General features: G+C 43.0%; 1 protein-coding gene across 1 annotated transcript in view; it reads right to left on the reverse strand.

The window, feature by feature from the left end:
- Nucleotides 1–21,774, reverse strand: part of LOC141147975 (uncharacterized) — a 59,844-nt gene that overhangs the window by 25,141 nt on the left and 12,929 nt on the right. Inside the window, exons 4-7 of the mRNA XM_073635131.1 lie at nucleotides 20,569–20,871; nucleotides 11,567–11,917; nucleotides 6,170–6,544; nucleotides 3,358–3,657 (exon numbers count right to left, since the gene is read on the reverse strand). Coding sequence (XP_073491232.1) covers nucleotides 3,358–3,657; nucleotides 6,170–6,544; nucleotides 11,567–11,917; nucleotides 20,569–20,871 — 1,329 coding nt within the window. The remainder of the gene's footprint in view (nucleotides 1–3,357; nucleotides 3,658–6,169; nucleotides 6,545–11,566; nucleotides 11,918–20,568; nucleotides 20,872–21,774) is intronic.

Below are 21,774 nucleotides of genomic sequence, written 5' to 3' on the forward strand. Positions count from 1 at the left end.
ACCATTTCACCCAAAAAAGTGACAAAAAAGGTAAAAAAACACACACACAGCTTGGCACAAGTCCTTTATTAAAAAAAAAAATTTCCAGCGATGTAAATCCTTCTATGATCCATGAATGATACAACCTCCTCCATAGGAGGCGCCCCGCAGAATGATGCACGACTTGGATGACAGTTCCTAAATAACCGAGGGCTGTGACATGGATGGGTGACCCCGCCCCCCTCTGACACAAGGGAAAATGCCGGGGTTACCCAGTGACATGTACAGGTGAGCCCGCCCCCTCTGACACGTCACGAGAAACCCCCATTGCGTCAGAGGGGGCAGGGTCACCCGTACATGTCACTGGGTAACCCCGGCATTTCCCCTTGCGTCAGAGGGGGGCGATGTCACCCGTACATGTCACTGGGTAACCCCGGCATTTCCCCTTGCATCACGTCACGGGTGGCCCCGCCCTCGGTTATTTAAGAACTGTCATCCGAGTCGCACGTTATTCTGCCAGGCGCCTCCTATAGAGGAGGCTGTATCGTTCGTGAATCGTAGAAGGATTACATCACTTGAACTTTTTTTTTTTCATTAAAGAACTTGTGCCAAGCTGTGTGTGTTTTTGTTACCTTTTTTGCTACTTTTTTGGGTGAAATGGTAGGAGTACAATGTACCCCATTACCATTTCACACGGTGGGGGCTGGGATCTGGGAGTCCCCTTTGTTAAAGGGGGCTTCCGGATTCCGATAAGCCCCCCATCTGCAGACCCACCCAACCACCTGGCAAGGGTTGTGGGGATGAGGCCCTTCTCCCCATCAACATGGGGACAAGGTGCTTTGGGGGGCTACCCCAAAGCACCCTCCCAATGTTGAGGGCATGTGGCCTGGTATGGTTCAGGAGGGGGGGCGCTCTCTCATCCCCCCTCTTTTCCTGCGGCCTGCCAGGTTGCATGCTTGGATAAGGGTCTGGTGTGGATTTTTGGGGGAACCCCACGCCATTTTCTTTTAAATTTTGGCGCAGAATTCCCCTTAAAATCCATACCAGACCTGAAGAGCCCAGTAATGGAATTTTGTGGGACCCCCACGCATTTTTTTTCTTTTTTTAATGACTTTCAATGTCTTTTATGTGTATTGTCGGGACCGACAATTCATTAATAGCTGACACTAGCGCTAATACTTTTAAACGACTTTTTTCCTTTAGAAATATCATTTTGCTCTCGGACTGTTATAAACACGGGAAACATGCGCTACTTTACAGGCATACTATAGACACCCCCAGATACGAAATTTAAAGGAATATTACACTTTTATTGTTTCACTTTAAGCATTATTAAAATCACTGCTCCTGAAAAAACTGCCGTTTTTAAAACTTTTTTTTTGCATTGATCCATGTCCCCTGGGGCAGGACCCAGGTCCCCAAACACTTTTTATGACAATAACTTGCACATTAGCCTTTAAAATTAGCACTTTTGATTTTTCACGTTCGAGTCCCATAGACTTTAACTGTGTTTGCGCGTTCAAACTAATTTTTTGCCTGTTCGCATGTTCTGGATGCGAACCAAACCGGGGGGGGGGGGGATGTTCGGGCCCAACCCTAGTTGTTTCTATTGATGCACACAGCATAGGAAAACATAACTCTAGCCCCTACGTACAAGGGTGGCTCCATAGGATGCTGCAAGAGAAGGGAGCCCACTGAAACAGGGAACCTGGAGAAGTGATCATGGAACCAACTTAAAATGCAACATAGGCAAGGATTAAAAGGTAAAAAAGCTGCATACTCAGTAAGAGATTAAATCATCTGCTGAAAATGCTTAAAAAATTAGGTTTTAATATCACTTTAACACCTTTACACCCCAGTAACTCATATGTGCAGTGGCAAAAAGCTGGGCCTCAATGCCCACATGCTGCACTTACACATCGCTGGGCGGGCAATATTTATGTGCTGGAAGTGTGCTCCCTGTGTGCTCCCAGCACAATAGACCAAGCTGCCGAAAACGACTCTAAGGCCCCATTCACACCTCAGCATTTTGAAGTTGGAAGCTCCAAAATGCCAGAGGAGAAAAAATCTATTATTTTCTATGGAGATGGTTCACATCATGTCTCCTGAAGTCAAACGCCTGAAGCTCAAAAAAGTTCTGGAGCTTGTATTTGGTAGCTCAAAATGGGCAGATTTGTTCATTTTTGGCCCATTTTTATTCCCGTAGAATTGAATGGAAATGCCAATTCCAAAGTTTCTGCTCAAATGTAAAAAAAAAAGAAAAAACAGATGGTAATAATATATGAATAAATGAAAGTAAAATAAATACACAAATAACTAAAATCATCATAAATAAATAATAAGTAAATAAAATTAATTTATAATATGTAATAATAAATAAATTATAATTAACACCTAACCTTAAAAATAAAACATTAAATAAATTATAAAATTATAAAATAATAATTAAAGACTCAATCCCGAATAAAGAAAAAAGATTAATAATGATAATAATAATAATAATATTTATATAATAATATAATAATACGAATACTGCTAATATTTATTATTATTATTAATAATAATAATAATAATAATAATAATAATAATAATAATAATAATAATGTATTAATTTGTTTTGTGTTAGGATTAGGGTGTTTATTTATTACTTTTTTATTATTATTATTATTATTATTATTGTTATTTTAAGAGTTTATTATTTATTACTACATAGTATTAATTTATTTATGATTTTTTTTTATTTATTTGTGTATTTATTTTACATGAATTTAATCATTTATTATTATCATTATTATTATTAGTAGTAGTAGTATAAACACCCTAATCCTAACAAAATATATAAATAATAGGACGATAAATAAAATATTAGCCACTAACCCAAACCCTAACCTTAACTCTAACCCCTGACCGTACTCTAACCCTAACAAAAAAAAAAGTGAATAATAAAAATAAAAAAATAAATAAAAGCTGATAAAAAAGCTAAACAAGCTGAAAAACCTAGCAACAAATGATGCAACAGATGATAGTTTTCTCTAGTGGCTAATAAAAAAACACTAAAGCCCAAAAACGCTGTATAAAAATCCGCAAAAATGCACCAAAATCGTGCATAAAAACATGTGAAAAAATGTCCGAAAAAACCCGCAAAGATGCAAAACTCAGGTGTGAATGCAGCCTCAGTCCTTAGAAAACATCAGTAGACACCGGGATGGCTTCTGACCATGTGACCACTGTGACAGCCAATTATAGTGGTCACATGATTGCTGATAGTTACCACCCCCCCCCCCAGACATTAAGAACTTTTAAAGTCTTCATACGATGTATATTAGATGAAAATAAAAACCAAACTAGGATCCAGAAGTAGTTTTTTTGTGCTCTTACCTGGATCCCTCCAGGACAGGACTTGTGATTGCTCTTTCTCCAGAGATTTGTGTCTCCAGGTCACATGGAGGGTGAAGTTGGGATCTAATAATAGTTTTCCTGGGACAGTACAATCACTGCACACATTATATGTATGATTGTTATTCTCCTCAAACGTCTCTTTGGACTTCAGCTGATCTTCTCCTGATCTCCAGCTGAGCTTCAAATGTTTGGGGTAAAAATTCTGGAGATTCAGAGAGCAGAGGACATCTCCACCATCACAAAGACTTATCTTTACAGGATCCAGGAGTTGTGGCTTTGCTAATAGTAGACATTAAAATCATTCAGTAGGCTTGATTTATTAACAATTAAAAAAAACTTTCTGTAAAATTCCAAAGGAAGACCTCTACCCATGCCACATCCAAATGATCATAGAGTAGAGAAAAGGGGTTGCAGGGACATACCCTGTAAATGCTGGACTTTAATGGCATGACATAAGACTGAAACCATGATAGTATAAAAAATATAGTTTTATTTGTAACAATTTAAAATTCCAAGCAGTTTATAAAAGAATGTACAACATAGTATATATCAAAATAGAGATTGTGCTGTGATATGATACAGTAACCTTCTAACACCTTCTATCATTCGTATATGAAATAAACTTGAGGTGTATAGGTAGCGCAATTCTTCAAGGGTCGACACGCTGGATTGCATAGCTCCTTCAAGACCCATAGGTTGAGTATCATATTAACGACACATGGCGAAAACTTTAGAAGCATCAAAACGTTTGTGGTGCGGACACAGGAGCTATAGCTCCTTTAGTGTACCCTAAGGCATGTGAATCAATCTGAGCCAGAGTATCCTTATTACTTGGTAGCAGGCATGTACTGGCCGTCGGGACTACCGGGAATTTCCCGGTGGGCCGATGGCTCAGTGGGCCGGCTTCAGTGACAGCGGACCGCCACCCCTCCGCTCCTCTGTCTCCCTCTCCCCGCAGCGCTCACCTCCTCTCCCTGCCTAGTTATGAAGAGGACTGAATAATGACATGCTCCTCGGGAGTCGGCATTGAGAAGCTCATCATACGATCCGGAAGGAGGGCATGTCCAGCCGGCATGGGAGAAACCTGTCAAAGTGGGCCGGTCTGGATGAAGTCCAGGGCCAAATTTTTGTCCCAGTCCAGCCCTGCTTGGTAGCTAGTTGAATATAGTGAAGTGACTGGCCATTGGTCCTTTATCAAAGGACACCCCATGGAGCACACTTTTTGAGGATTCCTCTTGAGTTCCACATTCCATATTGAGATCTATTTGAATTTATAGGATATATAGCTTCGAGGTGGGTGCAAAAACACTACTACTCACTATATTATCTAAGAAAAACCAGAACTATATACAACTAACTACCAAGTAATAAGGATACTCTGGCACAGATTGGCCCACATGCTTTAAGGTACACTAAAGGAGCTATAGCCCCTGTGTCCGCTCCACAGATGTTTTGATGCTTCTAATGTTTTCGCCATGTGCCATTAATATGATACTCAACCTATGGGTCTTGAAGAAGCTACGCAATCCAGCGAAACGCGTCAACCCTAGAAAGATTGCGCTGCCTGCACAATCTCTTATTTGATATTTACTATGTTGTACATTCTGTTATAAACTCCTTGGAATTTTAAATTGTTACAAATAAAACTATATTTTTTATACTATCATGGTTTCTGTCTCACGTCATGCCATTAAAGTCCAGCATTAGCAGGGTAAATCCCTGCAACCCCTTTTCTTTGTGTAAAATTCCTTTTGCTTGCATTTACTTAAAGTGGTCGTAAACCCACTTTTTGGACTTCTACCTATAGGTAAGCCTAGAATAAGGCTTACCTATAGGTAATGAAAATATCTCCTAAACGTGATCCGTTTAGGAGATATTTCACTTGTAGTCTGCCGAAAATTCCAACGGCGCATGCGCAGGGAAGAAACGAAACTAAGTGCTGTTTCTTCCCTAGCCTGTGCCGTTAATCGCGGCTCCCGTGCGCATGCGTGGGAGTGACATCACGTGGCTCCGGCGAATCACAGAGCCGGAGTCCGCAGCCCAGAAGGAAGAGGGGCCAGAAGATGGACGCTGCCTACACAGGGGACATCGGTGGATTCTTTTGCAGGTAAGTGGCATATAATGGGCTAGTATGCGATGCATACTAGCCCATTATGCTTTTCATTTGCAGGCTTTGCAGCGAGCAAAAGAGGAAGTAAAACCCATCAGGAATGATTGCTACCCAAAAATGTATGTATCAAGTGTTTTTGTTCATTGTTGGCATATCTACACCATGAAAACATCAATTTTTAACTTTCATGCATACTTCGCACACTGCATGAACTCAAACATGGCAAAATAGTGTACTTCCACAAGCAGCCTGTTTTTTATTTGACATTTCTTGTGTTAGTATATTACTCTCTATTCTGTTTATTTTTTTTTTTTTTTTGGTTCAATACACCAGATCTCATTACTTGCCTCACCATGCAATGAGGTTAGAAGTTATACAACGAGGTCAGTTCTTACCCATGCAGAGTCAGGAAGCTTTGAAGAAGATTTTTTTTTCCATTCATGTAATCCAGAATAACATAATTTGTATGTGCCAAGCTGCACTAAAACTACACTAAATTTTACTTCTAACCCTGTTTGGTGAGATAAACAGTCTGTGGATCTGAATTCAGCAAGTTGCCATATTCTCCATATAGATGGGACATTGTCTTTTGCATAAAGCAACATTTGAGACAGATCAATCAACAACTTTAATCCCTTCATAAGAAAACACACAGAAATTATCTCAAAAGTAAAATCTCACCATAAAGATGTTTGTGTTGAAAAGTCTTTTCCTTTACTTTTCCATCACAGAGAATCTTACAGGAGATGGATATGTTTTGGTGTGTAATGATGGAGGGTGTGAAGGTCAGAGAGGAGGTGACATCCTGAAGACCCTCTTTATCGGATACTTCAGTTCTTTCTCTGTGAGCCACATATCCAGAGAACTGATGAGAGTCTCTATTCACATCTGCTCCATCCTCCCCTATTTCAGAAATAGTTACACCTGCTGCTTTCACCATCCAAATTACCTGAGTGCCTTCCATACAGTATGAGGCTGAACAGTATAAAGTGACCTTCTCCCCACTGAACCATGTCTGGGGGCCCTGGATGTTGTTTAAAATGAATGTTGGAGCCTCTGGAAGAGTAAAAGATAACATATATAGGAATATGAAAAATAAACTTTTGGTATAATTTACAACTAAATACCAATATAAATGTTCAGTTATCCACCGTGGTTATCAAAGACAATATTGTATGCTATTGCACAGAGAATTTAATGCAGTGGCGGAACTACCAGGGTCGCAAGAGTCGCTCGTGCAACTGGGCCCTGGAGTTCCACCACTGTGGGGGGGGGGCCAAAAGCCTGGAATGTGCCTTCAGGGTTGCTGGCTGCAGTTATGAGCAGAGTGTGTCTATTACACTCTCCTTCACACCACCTGAGCCAGCACTGACAGATCCCCCCCCCCCCCCCTCACCGCATGGAGGGGAAAGGAGAGAGAGCTGGATTTGCTCCTCCTCCTCCCACCCCTCACCTTCTGTGTGTGTCCATGGCCCTGTCCATATTCCAATCTCCAGCAGAGCTGTGCTTCACAAAGGGGATAAATGGGTGAGAAATCCCAACAGCCTGCAACTATCTAGTGGAGGAAATGTGCAGTCAGCCCGAGCTTCCATCTATGACGAGTGAAGTGTCCCCCCTTCATTCGCCAGCCTCTGAGCACACTAATGTAAGGGAGAGCTCTGTGGACTGTAATGTAAAGGGGGACTCTGATGTAAGTGGGGGCTTTGGTGAGCAGAGACCCCCTAACATTAGGATTCCCAGAGCACCCCTTACATCAGAGTTCCCCTTTGAATTATGGTCCAAAGAGCTCCACTTTAGGGCCCTTTCACTCTGTCAAGTGGATCCGCCTGCTCAGTGGGGGATTTGTCTGCTGAACCCCGCTGAGCAGGAGGATGACAGGTTCATATGTGATCCGCTTATGCAGAGCGGAAATGGACACGGCGCGCTGCTTTACTATGGGGAGGTCAGATGTAAACGGACCACCTGTCCGTTTACATCTGACTGTCATCTGATTCGATCCGCCAGGCGGATGGGGAACAGATCCCCATTCATATGGTTTCAACAGATTGGATCGGATGCAGGCGGGTATAAACAGACACATGTCTGTTTACAACCGCCCCCCCATACAGAACAATGGGTGGTCAGATCGTGTGAAAGAGCCCTAACAGCGCAAGTGGAAATTCTGCAGACTCTGATGTAACAGGGGCTCTGGGAACCCTGATTAAAGAAGAATACTGGTAACGATGATGTAAGGGGGGGCTCTGGTTACCAGGGACCTCCTTATATCAGTTACCCTTTACACCTGAGTCTGCAGTGTTCCCCCTTACATCAGAGTTCTCACTGTTCCTTAAATCAAAGCCCCCAGAGTTCTCCCTTATATCAGAGTCTGCACAGTCCCCCTTACATTGTAAGGGAACTCTGTAAGTTTAGATATAAAGGGGAACTCTGTGGACTCAGATGTAAAGAGGGAACTCTGTGGACTCTGATGTAATGGGGGACTCTTGTGATTAAATATATACAGCTAGAATTTTTATTTAATCACAAAATATAAGTATAGTTTATACTACAAAAAAAAAATTCTGTGCGCCGCTAAAGTCTTCGGGTTTGGCTTAAAGAAAAGGTGGCAACCCTACCCAAGAAGGTAGGAAGGGGTCCCTGCAGGACCATAATAAAAGGGCACCGTGACAGGAGAAAAGGACCCCGGGATCTGTGGGAAGGGCCCCAGAACTAGAGGTCAGGGGGGCCCTTCATGGTTTTTTTGTACCAGGGCCCTGAAGGCTCTAGTTAAGCTGTCAGGAAGGGCACGCCAATAATCAAGATGGCGGCCACAGAAGTTCCCCTGTACTGCATGTCCCACTGAGAAGGTCTGCATGGGCACGCTTTCGCGTGCCTATGCACACGTGCACACGCATGCGCGCTAATGCGCAACAGAATGCCAGCGGGTGCACGTGCCCGCACCTTGTGATGGTTCTTGGCGCTAAACAGGCTATTTAAACTGACTCATTCCCCTGGATCAGTGCTGTCTGGTCTACTGCATTCCCTGTGATTCCTGATAACTGTTTGCCTGTACCTGTTCCAGTTGACCTACCCGGCTTGTCTCTGACTATTCCTGTTATCTGCCTGCACCCGACCTTGGCTTGTCTTGACTACGTTCCTGCCTGCTCCTTCTACTACTTTGCTGCCAGCCTGTTGTCGAACCTGCCTGCACCTAACTCTGCTCCTGTATCACGTCTGTTCTGGACTTGTTTACCTGTGCCTCCAGCCTGCATGCCTGCATCTGCCTGAGCTCCAGTCTCCAGCCTGACAGCTGTTCCTGGTTCTATCCCAGATCCACCATCAGTTCCAGTCCAGCTCGTCTGCTAGCAACTCTGCCAGGCACTTGTGCGAATCTGCACTCCCGTGCCTCCTGTTTACTCTACCAGGGGCCTCGAGTCAGAGGTGTAAGAGAGGCCTCCCTCTGCATATCAGACTCTACCACCAGGTACATGACATACACCTCTGATTTAATAGTTTACTTACATTTAAATGCATAAAAGTATAAAATTGTGGGTTCAGGAAGATAACCACTGCTGTTAGGATTCAGCACGTGACTGGCATATCTTCAAAACTGTGTGAGGTCTGTAAAACTCAGCAAAAAAGTAACCATGTTGTTTCACCCTGATGTTTAGGCAGGGTTGCTAGTAAATTTACCTGCCAAGTGTAGCTGCCTCGGCCAATTGATAGGAGATCAATTGATTCCACCCTAATTCTGGAATTGCTGCACTTCTCTCTTCTGTCACTAGATGACCGGGTATCTGGTGGCATTAAATAAGACAAGGGCATTGCAAGGACAGATTAGGAATACTGTATATGGGGTGTCTCAGCCAATGGGTAGGGATTTTCTTGGGTCCCTTAGCCTGCTGGGAGAGCCTATTTATTTGGGTGAGGTAGGTGAGCGGGGTTCTGTGCCACCTGGACGGCTGTCTGGGTGGAAATATGTTGTATTGCCCCAGGCTGCTAGGCCAGAGCCTGAGGCCTATCCCGGGGACATCTGGCTGCTAGGCTATCTGAGGGCCTTTATATAAACTTTATATCCCTTTAGCCAAGCATCACCAGCTATGCCCATAAGGGTTGCTTACTAAGTATGGTTCAAGGAACAAACAATATTGTCACACTGCAGCTCAAGCTACCATACTCATATGGCGATAATAACCAAAGAAGCAGTCTATTAAGTTTGTGGTAAATAGTAAGTCCATAAATAGATATTAACTTGCATTCTTAGTAACTTCCGGCTCCAAATGGAGCTAGAAGAGACTCTGGGGAAAAAAAATTGCAGTAATGTAGTAGTTTAACATTTAAGATACGCTCACAAGATTTAAATAAACACCAACGTTTTGTGTATAGAAGTCTGGCATGATGTAATTTTTACCTTTTGACGTGAACTCTTTTTGTCCATGACTAACATGGTTACAGGTGAGAGATAATGGTTTTTCGCATTAGTTACTGGGCACTGGCAGTTAGACAAAGGGATTTGATTTTACTAGGTGCTATCTGAGCTTTAGTGCTTTTGGCTCATCTGTAGGTGACTTTGGGTTGGTCTGTAAGGGTGGATTTAAGATGTGGATCCTCATTTGATATGGACCAATGTGGATACTGCTGCTATGTATTTGAATATTCCCATGGTTTCTGCCCCACAAGTCCGCCCATGCCAGCATATATATACTTACCTATTCAAAGTTCGCCCCCAGCAGGGCCCGAGGAAGTAGCACGCATGCTCCGAACACGCGCTACACCCGATCTAACCGGTAGTGACGTCACCCGTGCTTCTGAGTGTCTCCAAGTTCTACTGGACCACTGAAACACAAGCGGCACCTTACCCAGGGGCAGAGCGGAAGAACCCTATACCCAAAACACTGGTGTTTATTTGAATCTTGTGAGTGTATCCCTTGTTTTTAAATATTAAACTGCCACATTACTGCACTTAGATGGCACTGCTCTTCTTCCTCTTTTTTTACCAAGTCTGGCTCCATTTCTCTCACACCAATAAACCAACAGATGTCTTCTTCTTTGATTGGAATACATTGTTCTCCTATCAAGAAAAGAGGCAGTTGATTAAGTAATATCTTTCTGCTGGAGGGATCTACAACTAGGCCTGCCATGTGATTTCTCACATTGCATCCACCTTCTTTTGGTTGGAGATTTTGTTACTTTAGGGATTTATTTTCAGTGTCCTGGCCAACTAGAACTTTAAAAACTGCCAAATAGATAGAGATGCATCAACCAAAGTTGATTAATCAAAAAACAAAATAAAGTAGGCGCTATCCTCCTCAAAACCTCAAAAATACATGTTATTGAAATCTATTCCAAACCCCAAATGTGACTGTAAATAGTGACAATAAAATACACATGCAAACAAAAAACCTTATAAAAAACATAAAGCAAATCCTCTGCAACAGCCTAGCCTCATGAAAAGCATTTTTATTGATGTTTATTATAAAAAAAACTACATGTTTTAATGTTTTCAATTGTTTATGTTGTTCACAATTCTCACATATCACCTTATGTGTATAAGGTGATATGTTTGTTTACAAAACAAAAAGCTATCTACATCTACCCTGTTTCCCCGAAAATAAGACCTAGTGTGATTGTCGGTGATGGCTGCAATATAAGCCCTACCCCCCAAATAAGCCCTAGTTAAAGTCCTTGTAGGTCTTATTTTCAGGGTAGGGCTTATTTTCAGGGAAACAGGGTAGGGCTTATTTTGGGGGTAGGGCTTATATTGCAGCCATCACCGACAATCACGCTAGGTCTTATTTTCGGGGAAACAGGGTAGCACACTAGAGGGTGCTACACTTGTGTGGGGTCTGGACCCTTTGGGCTCAAAGCTGAAGGTTGCTCACTCTCCAAAGCAACTAAAGTATGAAAAGATATGTATGGAAACATGCAATCATGGAAAGGAGAACCTCCATTGTTTTGATACTTCTGCACATGATTGTATGTTTCTGATTAATTCTCTGTTTGGTAAATTTGGCCCAAAGTATTTTCAATGTTTATTGCTGGTTTGAGAATGGGAAAAAAGTTCCCATCATACACAATAAATGATAAAATAATATCAATTACCTGTATCTCTGTTCTGTACAATACTGGTTTGGATGGGTGTATCTAGGCTGGGATGTTCCACTCTGCAAATAAACTCTACTTGATGCTCCGACAGATCAGACTTCTTGTAAGATAAAACCGCTGTAGAAGAGAAAGTTTGGTTCTTCATCCTGCATGATGAAATTTCTGGAATTTTGTATTTATGAGAACTGGAAACTTCCACCAAGTCCTGATTGTCCATTTTCCTCTCAAACCATTTTACAGTCAGAGCATCGGGGAAGTAGTCTGACACTCGGCACTGTAAAAGAACCTCTTCACCTTGGAAGACGCTCTCTATTGGGAACTTCTGTAGTTTTGGATGCCATGGGAGGTCTGAAAAAGGGAAAGACACATGTGGAAACACATTAGAACTTACACAGGAAAACTAGAAAAAGAAAAGTGTCCATACACTTTTGCTTGCATATTCCATTTCATATAATAACCTTATTATTTATAGACATGTGCAGTTATTTTCATTCCGCATTAAAATTCTGACAAATTTTCGTTTTTTGAAAATTCGGATGTATCCGAATTTCCAAGTGACAATAGTACCGAATTTAAAGGAATCCGAAATAACGAAAATAAATTCGGACGAAATTCGAATTCAAATAGTTTTCGAATACTTTTCTAATTCGAATAGTTTTTGAATTTGAAACGTTTTCGAATTCTTCGAATAGTTTTCAAATTCAAAAAGTTTTCTAATTCGAATAGTTTTCCAATTTCCAAAGAGAATAAAATAGAATAGAAAATAAAGGAATAGAATAGAAAAATAATTTATAGACTATAACAGAAAATACAAGAATAGAATATAATAGAGTAAAATAGAACAGAATAGAAAATAAAATAACAGAATAGACTAGAATATAATAGAAACGAAAAGAATAGAATAACATAGAAAGAATATAACCATCTTCTGAAATTCGAATTTCAAATAAAATAAATTTTAATACATAAGAAAAGAATAGAATAGAAAAGAACTGAATAGAAAAAAATAATAGAATAAAATAGACTATAATAGAATGGAAAATAATATAATTTAAAAAAAAAACAATAGAATAGAATAGAATAAAATAAAATAGAATAGAATAGAATAGAAAGAATATAACCATTTCCCAAAATTCAAATAGAAGCAATTCAAATGTGAATAGAATATAAAAGAATAGAATAGAAATTAACAGAATAGTATAGAAAAAACAACAGAATAGAATAGAAAAATTATAACTATCTTCCGAAATTCTATACTATTGTGTTATTTTCTATTCTATTCTACTTTATTCTTTTCTATTCTATTCAAATTCAGATTGCATCTATTTTAATTTTGGAAAATGGTTATATTTTTTCTATTCTATTCTATTTTTTTAATTCTATTCTTTTCTATTATATTTAAATTTTCGAAGATAATTATAATCTGTCTATTTTATTCTATTGTTTTTATTCTATTCCTTTCTATTCTATTCTATTCCATTCTATGCTGTTCTTTTATCTTATATCCTTTTGTGTTCTGTTTTACTGTATTATATTCTATTCTTTTCTATCCTATTAATTTTTTTTCTATTCTATTCCTTTATTTTCGATTTTATTTTATTCTCTTTAGAAAATTGGAAAACTATTCGAATTCGAAAACTTTTCAAATTTGATTAGAAAACTTTTTGAATCGATGCAAATTTGAAAAATTAGCATCGATGCGAATTTGAAAAATTAGAATCAATTCGAAAACGAATAAAACTAAATGAATTCCAAAAACAAATTAAATGAATGAAACAATGAAACTAAATAAATGTATGTAAATAACAAATCAAAACGAAACAAATTTTTTTCGTTCTGCACATGTCTAATTATTTAATCCATTTATGTGCCGACTCAGTAGAATTTATCCATGTAAAACAATATATGGTTTGCTACCACAAGCAACAAGTCTATGTGCGGAATTTTGTTTTTAATTTGCTATGTTCCTGTAGTTCTGATTTACAAATTAGTTTGGTCCCAGTCTGTGCTACTCCTTAGCCGTCCCGTCTCCAGGTTAATACAGTTTCAGTTTTCAAAGCTAACATGAAGATTAGGATCCAGGCAGTCTTTTGACCTGTAAGAAACTTATGCCTCGTACACACGATCGGAAATTCCATCAGCAAAACTCAGATAAGAGCTTTCTGTCAGAAAATGTGACCATGTTTATGCTCCATCGGTCTTTTGCTGGCGGAATTCCAGCCAGCAAAAGATTGAGAGCATGCTTTCTATTTTTCGGTCGGGAAAAGTTCCTATCCGAAAATGCGATCCCTCTGTACAAATTCCAACGCACAAAATTCCTACGCATGCTCGGAAACAATTCAACGCATGCTCGGAACCATTGAGCTTAATTTTCTCATCTCGTCGTAGTGTTGTACGTCGCTGCGTTGTTGACGGTCATAAGTTCTAAGAACTTTTGGGTGACCTTGTGTTTGCAAGGCAAGCTTGAGTGGAATTCCGTCGGAAAAAACATCCAAGTTTTTTGCCGGTGGAAAATCCCCTCGTGTGTACGGGGCATTAGAAGAAAATTGTCTTTCCTGACAGACTCCATGGCAGCCTACGTATGGGTTAATCCCACCTCTCATACCTCATAGGACCCCACTCCCATAAATCTTTGCTTCTAGACAGAGACTGTGTTCCTTTTTTGTCCTCCTCCTAGGACCAAGGTGTATCTCTTACCTTATGAAGTTTTGTTGATCCAGTCCTGGTGGTTCGCACGTGTTTGATGATGGCGGTGTCTTTGGAGTCCAGCTTCCCCAGCTATTAGCAGGGCGGACATACGGGGTTCACTCTGATGCCTGAAGAGCTGATTATACCGGCCATTGGCTGGGGAGCGGCATCTCGGCCAATCATCCCAGCTATTAGCAGGAGGCCTCCCTTATTATTACCCCGGTCGTGCGGTGAGCGCTCCTCTTGCTCCCATTCCAGGATGGATCCCCTCAGGTGCCGTGGTAATGTATGCTTCTGATTATGAATTCTTTTGGCAGCCTGTTGTGTGTGTTTGTTTGTCCGAAATGCCTTTTTTCCTATGGCCATGGCGGCTGGGACGCATCTGCATTCCAGTCCGCCGCTTCCCCGCTCCGACTGCGCAGCTGCGAAGTCTCGATTGAGATCGAGGCTTGGTTCGCACCTGCGCAGTCTGCGCGCGATGACGGCAACTGCGCATGCGTGCGAGCGCCGTGGAGTGGCGTCGGTCACAGCGTAGGGACGCTGTGGCCGCGATGACGTCATCACAGGCGGCAGATTCAAATAGCTGTCACATACAGCTATGCTTTGGGATGCTCTTTCGCTCAGGCAGCGGCTTCCCTGTGTCCATCTCTTTGGCTTCTGAGGTAAGGAGCTTTGTTGTACCTTCCTGTGTCTAGGTCTCTTTCTCCAAATAGGGGAAAGAGAAAGTGAAAGTATACATAGGTAGTTATTGGTTTCTTATTGATTGTGTTTGCAGTCCTTTGTTTCTGTCGCCATGGATGTCTCACCGCCCCCTAGTGGCTAACCCTTACACCGCAGGTAGGATGAAGTATTTTTAAATTTTTCATTCTGCCTGTATTGTTTGGAGTACTATTTAGGAACAAGGTATTATTTTCTTCCCCTTCAGCCCTTCTAGGTCTGAACCACAGCTATCGGCACATAAAGAAAAAGACCAGTCTAGGTCTCATCATCACCAGTCTACGTCAGGTTCTAGACGTACTAGGTCATCTTCCAGACACCGCAAAGAAGGGTCAAGGTCTAAATCTAGCCATCATTCCCCCCCCCCCGCCATTCCAGCCGCCCTGAGAGGAAAGCTTGCTGGGGATGTAAAACTCAGGTCCCAGAGGGTAAATCTTTCTGTGAGTTGTGCTTTTCGAGAGCCACAAAGGAAAGAGGAGCTGATGACCAGCAAGTGGAGGCTCTGGTCAGGAAGGTGGTCCAAGAATCTCTTAACAAAGCAGATCTTGACCGAGCAGTAATTCCTCCTTCTGTTATAACTCCAGTTGCTGAAGATATGGAGTCCGAAGTTCCAGGCCCATCTCATCATAGTCTCTCTTTTAGCGGCTCCTCGGACAGCGAAGCAGAGATAATTGAACCTGGTGCAGGTTTTGACTTTTCCCTGGTTCCCCAACTAGTCAGAGCGGTTAAAGACGCATTGAGATGGGAGGAACCAGTAGAAGCACCCTCTAAACAGAGGAAATACTTTAAACACCTTAAGAAGGATCGCCCGAACTTCCCCTTCCTGGGTGAACTGGGTGAAATTATCTTGGATGATTGGGGTAAAGTTGATAGGAAAAACTCTTTAATTTCCAAGATTGCGAAGATGTATCCTTTCAAGAATGATGAAGTAAAACATCTTGAATCAGCCCCCCTTGTCGATGCAGCTCTCATGAGGCCGGTGAGACATGTTACGCTCCCTCTAGAGGATACCGTCTCTTTCAAGGATGGTCTGGAGAGGAAGATTGATACGGACTTAAAACGTATCTATATCACGGCAGGGATGGCTTGTAAACCGGCTCTGGCCCTCGCAGCTTTGTCAAAAGCCATGGAGTCTTGGACGGATGATGTGGGTGCAGCTCTAGGAAGTGTGTCTGAGGACTTATTTAAGAGCTCTCCAATACATGAGCTGAAACTGGCTTCGGTCTTCCTGGGAGAAGCATCCATCGACATTATTCGCCTCGTGGCACGTGTCATGCTTTCATCAGTTACAGCAAAACGTGCCCTCTGGTTACTCCCATGGGTTGCAGACCCTGCCTCTAAACAGGCCTGGTGCAGGATTCCTTTTGAAGGCTTCTCTCTCTTCGGAAATAAACTGGATTCTGCTATCTCCCGTGCTACTGGGGGCAAGTCAGGATTCTTACCCCAGGACCGTCGTATCCTTAACCAAAGAAGGACTCAACCTAGACAAGAACCAGAACGCGCTAGAGATGCTCGTCGCTACAGACCTGGTCGGGAGTTTAGGAAAAACTGGAGGAGAGGCCAGCCTTCAGGCCAAAAATCCTCAAAGTCAGCCCCGTCAAGTGGTCGGGACACTTCCAAGTCCTTTTGATACGATTCCTGTCCAGGTAGTGCAAGTAGGGGCTCGTTTACTCCGGTATCAGCACATCTGGGCAGCCTCGATTCAAGATTACTGGACCGTCAAAACGGTCTCCTCAGGTCACACTTGGGTTTTCACCAATCCACCCAGTCACCGGTTTGTGCCTACGGTCCTTCCGCTCTCAGAAGGAAAAAGACAAATTCTTCTATCTTATACAGAATCCCTGATTGCCCAAGGGGCCGCTATTCAAGTTCCATCAGAAGAAAAATTTCTTGGAATTTATTCCCCCCTTTTCATGGTCCTCAAAAAGAATGGCTCTTGGAGGCCAGTAATCGACCTGACACATCTAAATTCCTTCATCAAGAAGGAAAAATTCAAGATGGAAACCCTGCTGACAATCCGACAAACAGTTCAACCAGGAGATTGGCTGGTCTCCATAGACCTGAAAGACGCCTACTTTCATGTGCCGATCGCAAAAGATTTCCAGAGGTATCTCCGATTTGCAGTAGGCCAGAGGCATCTCCAATTCACTTGTCTCCCATTCGGGCTCACAACATCGCCTCGAGTGTTTTCGAAGCTCTTATTGGCGGTAGTTGCTCTAATCCGAGTAAAAGGCATTCGGTTACACCATTACTTGGACGACCTACTCCTACTGTCTCAGGACAGGGAACAGATTTTGTCACATCGGGATCAAGTCATATCTACTCTGACAGAGTTCGGTTGGCTATTGAACAAGGAGAAAAGTCACCTAGTTCCGACACAAGCTCTAGTATTCCTCGGGGCCCTATTCAACACAGTGGAGAGCACCATCTCTCTTCCTTTGGAGAAGATTCCGGTAATTCGAGAGAGAATTCGCCTAGCATTGTCAGCAACTCTCCTCAGAGCCTCTCAGTGTCTCAAAATAATCGGCACTATGGTAGCCACAGCCCCCATGGTGAAGTGGGCGCAATGGAAAATGCGGCCCTTTCAGAAGGGTTTTCTCCAGCAATGGGATCCAGGGTCTCGAGACCATCTGGTGCGGGTAACCACCTCCATGCGGGAGAGCCTCCCCTGGTGGCTGCTACGGAAAAACCTCCTCAATTGTCACTCCATAGCACCTGTCTCCTGGATTACAGTGACAACGGATGCGAGCAACAGAGGTTGGGGCGCTCTCTGTCTGACGGAGATAGCCCAAGGCAGGCGGGACTTCCCATCCCAAGGGATAGTCTCAAATGTCCTGGAGCTCCGAGCTGCCTTCCGTGCCCTTCAAGCTTTTCTCCATCTGATATCAGGAGCCTCAGTCCTCCTGAGACTGGACAACACGACCGCAGTGTCATACATCAAGAGACAGGGGGGCACCCGCAGTCTCTCCTTACTGAGGGAAGTAAGCCCGATCATGTCCTGGGCTCAGATGTACTTAACAAATCTATCCGCTGTTTATCTTCCAGGAATTCAAAATGTCCAAGCGGACTTCCTTTCAAGAGTCACCCTGGACAACAACGAGTGGTCCCTCCACACCGAAGTTTTCGATTGGCTCCTGTCTCTAGGGATGATGCCGGAAGTGGATCTGTTCGCATCCCCATGCAATTTCAAGCTGGGGAAATATTACACGAGGTGTCGTTGTCCCCAGGCCTTCGGAGTGGATGCCCTGACGGACCAGTGGAAATTCCACAGGGCCTATGCCTTTCCCCCAGTTCCAGTCATTCTTCGTTTCCTCTCGAGGCTCAGGTGGGAGAATGTCAAGGTACTGGCAGTGGTCCCGTTTTGGCCCAGCAGGCCATGGTTTCCTCTCCTGATGCAGCTCAGTTACCGAGAACCGGTCCCTCTCCCATCCAGACCAGATCTCCTGCTGCAGGGAGCGTCTCTTCACCCTTGCCCATCCCAGCTCCATCTGATTGCTTGGTGGTTGAGAGGAGAAGGTTGGAAGCTCTAGGTTGTCCTAGTACAGCTATTGCTACATTGTTGAATGCCAGAAGAGCGGGCACCAACAGAGTATATCAGAGGATTTGGGCGAAGTTTGCGGACTATGTGATTTCCACCAATGGATCCTGTAGTAATCCAAGGATTCAGGACATTTTAGGTTTTCTACAAACTGGCCTGGATCTGTCCCTATCGGTGAGTTCCTTGCGGGTCCAGGTTTCGGCAATCTCAGCCTTCACAGGCGTATCATGGGCCAGACACCCCCTTAATAGGCAGTTCTTCAAGGGAGCAATAAGGCTTAGGCCTCAGAAAAGACCAAGATTCTCTAAATGGGATCTCCCTCTCGTCTTGGATTTCTTCTCAGAAAAGGAGATACGGCATATGGATCAGTCATCAATTAGAGAGCTTTCTCTCAAAGTGGTCTTTCTAGTGGCCATAACATCGGCCAAGAGAGTTTCTGAAGTTGGATCCCTAGGATACAAAGAACCTTTTCTTACCTTCTTCCCAGACCGGGTAGTCTTGATCCCCATGTTAGGATCGAATCCTAAAGTAACAACCATCTTCCATGAAAATCAGGAGATTGTCCTCCCTACTTTCAGATCCACTGAGGACTCTAATGTTCACCCTCTAGATGTTGGGCAGGTTCTGAAACAATACCTAGAAGCCACAGCTTCTTTCCGCCAGTCTGATTATCTGTTTGTGCTTTTTCACGGCAAGAACAAGGGTTTACGGGCTTCCTCTAGAACCATCGCATCATGGATCGTTCAAGCTATCCAATGGGCATACAAGTCTAAGGGTTTAGCTCCTCCGGAGGCGGTAACCGCTCATTCTACCAGGAGCGTCTCTACATCATGGGCAGCATCCCGACATGTGTCTCCAGTTGTAATCTGTAAAGCGGCCTCATGGTCATCAATTAACACTTTTATGACACACTATTGTGTAGAACCGGCTTCTTTGTCTACGGTTAACTTTGGTTTGCACGTATTATCTGTTGATGGTGCCAATTAAACCTTTTTTTCTTTAACCAGCAATTGCCCACCCGGGTGTGTATGGCTAGTTATTTCCCATACGTAGGCTGCCATGGAGTCTGTCAGGAAAACGGAAAATTTATATCAAATACTTACCGTAATTTTCCTTTCCTGATGGACTCCATGGCAGCAGGAGTTCCCTCCCAGTTGCTGGAGTAGGCTAAGTTACGGAACACAGTCTCTGTCTAGAAGCAAAGATTTATGGGAGTGGGGTCCTATGAGGTATGAGAGGCGGGATTAACCCATACGTAGGTTGCCATGGAGTCCATCAGGAAAGGAAAATTACGGTAAGTATTTGATATAAATTTTCCGTTGTATTTATAAAGCTTTCATTAAACTAATAATTGACAGGTTATACTATCTGGATCCCATCAAGTCAGCAGGATACCACCATATTCTCCTTATGTCCCGTACACACGGTCGGATTTTCCGACGGAAAATGTGTGATAGGACCTTGTTGTCGGAAATTCCGACCGTGTGTAGGCTCCATCACACATTTTCCATCGGATTTTCCGACACACAAAGTTTGAGAGCAGGCTATAAAATTTTCCGACAACAAAATCCGTTGTCGGAAATTACGATCGAGATGAAAGCTATTGGCCACTGCCCCGTTTATAGTCCCGACGTACGTGTTTTACGTCACCGCGTTCAGAATGATCGGATTTTCCAACAACTTTGTGTGACCGTGTGTATGCAAGACAAGTTTGAGCCAACATCCGTCGGAAAAAATCCTAGGATTTTGTTGTCGGAATGTCCGAACAAAGTCTGACCGTGTGTATGGGGCATTACAGATTTGGTGTCAGAGGGTGTGTCGCCTTTGCAAAGCTATATTGAAAACACAGTTCCATGGCACAAGGGCTCATAAGCAAATGTGTCAAAATCTTTCAGAATTCTTGGTTCTAAAGAACTGACCTGCATTCTAGTCTGGCACCTCTAAACTCAGAAGTGGGTAAATTGCTGAATAGGAAAGGAATTCTTCAGTAGGCCTTACAACATGTTTAGTAATATTCCAAAATTGAAAAAAAAAATCTGTAGTTGTAAGTCCGTACCTCTTACAGACATCTCATGGGACTGTGATTCCTCCATGGATTGATGTTTCCATCTCACAATGACTTTGAATGAGGGATCTTTGAATAATTCTCTAGAAACTAAACATTTACTCTCCAGATCAAATGTATCTCCAGAATTGCTCTTCATGACCTCTGATGGGATTTTCTCTTCAGATTGTTCTCTTTTGAAGAACCATCCCACCTCCATCTCCTGAGGATAAAACCTCTGTAATCTCACTGATATTTGTACCTCTCCTTGGTCTGATAGTGTAAGCTGTACAGGCTCAACGAACGTGGGTTTAGCTGCAGAAATAAACAGTATGTTTGAGGTAAATAAAAAAATAAACGAGTTGAATGTAAAAAACCTGCCAGATTGCTGTACCAAAGCAAGTGATGTTGGTGCGGCTTTCTACCCCACTGTGTCTCCTTCGCTCGTCGCCGCTGGGGCCTAAATAGCAGCCCCAGAGGCGAGGAGCGTCACTCCCTTTGGTGGATGGAGGGAAAATCTCACCGCATCTCAAAGAGCGTGTTGCCACCTCTCTTTTATCTTCTCCTCTTCACATGATTTCTTGAGATTTTCCCTCCATCCACCAGAGGAAGTGACGCTCCTCGCCTCTGGGGCTGCTATTTAGGACTCAGCGGCGACGAGCGAAGGAGCGGATGTGACGCGGCCCGCGCATGCGCGGTACGGTCCTCACGTCCACTTCCGGTCTAGCCCGGATGGGGGGTATTTAAGGCCACTGGTTCCAGCTATTAGACGCTGCTGGAACCCAGGGACACATGTATGCTGTTATTGAATGCCAGGTAACCATCTGCTATCTTCAGACTTGGAAAAATCCTTCTCTTTTTACTTTTAAAACTATGCCTCTGTTTTGACTTATGCCGCGTACACAGGGTCGGAATTTTCGACAGAAAAAGTCAGATGGGAGCTTTTCATCGTATATTCCGACCGTGTGTGTGCCCCATCGGACTTTTTCCGTCAAAAATTCAGACGGACTTAGATAGAGAACATGTTCTATATTTTTCCAAAGGAACAAATTCCTATCGGAAAAACCGCTGGTCTGTATGCGAGATAAATACGAGATTAGCAGAAGGAGCCCAAAGGGTGGCGCAGTGGCTATTGAACTTCCTTTTTATAGTGCCTTCGTACGTGTTGTATGTCACCGCGTTCTTGATGGTCGGAATTTGGTGTGACCGTGTGTAGGC

Source organism: Aquarana catesbeiana, linkage group LG06, assembly GCF_042186555.1.
Source record: "Aquarana catesbeiana isolate 2022-GZ linkage group LG06, ASM4218655v1, whole genome shotgun sequence".
Taxonomy (NCBI): domain Eukaryota; kingdom Metazoa; phylum Chordata; class Amphibia; order Anura; family Ranidae; genus Aquarana; species Aquarana catesbeiana.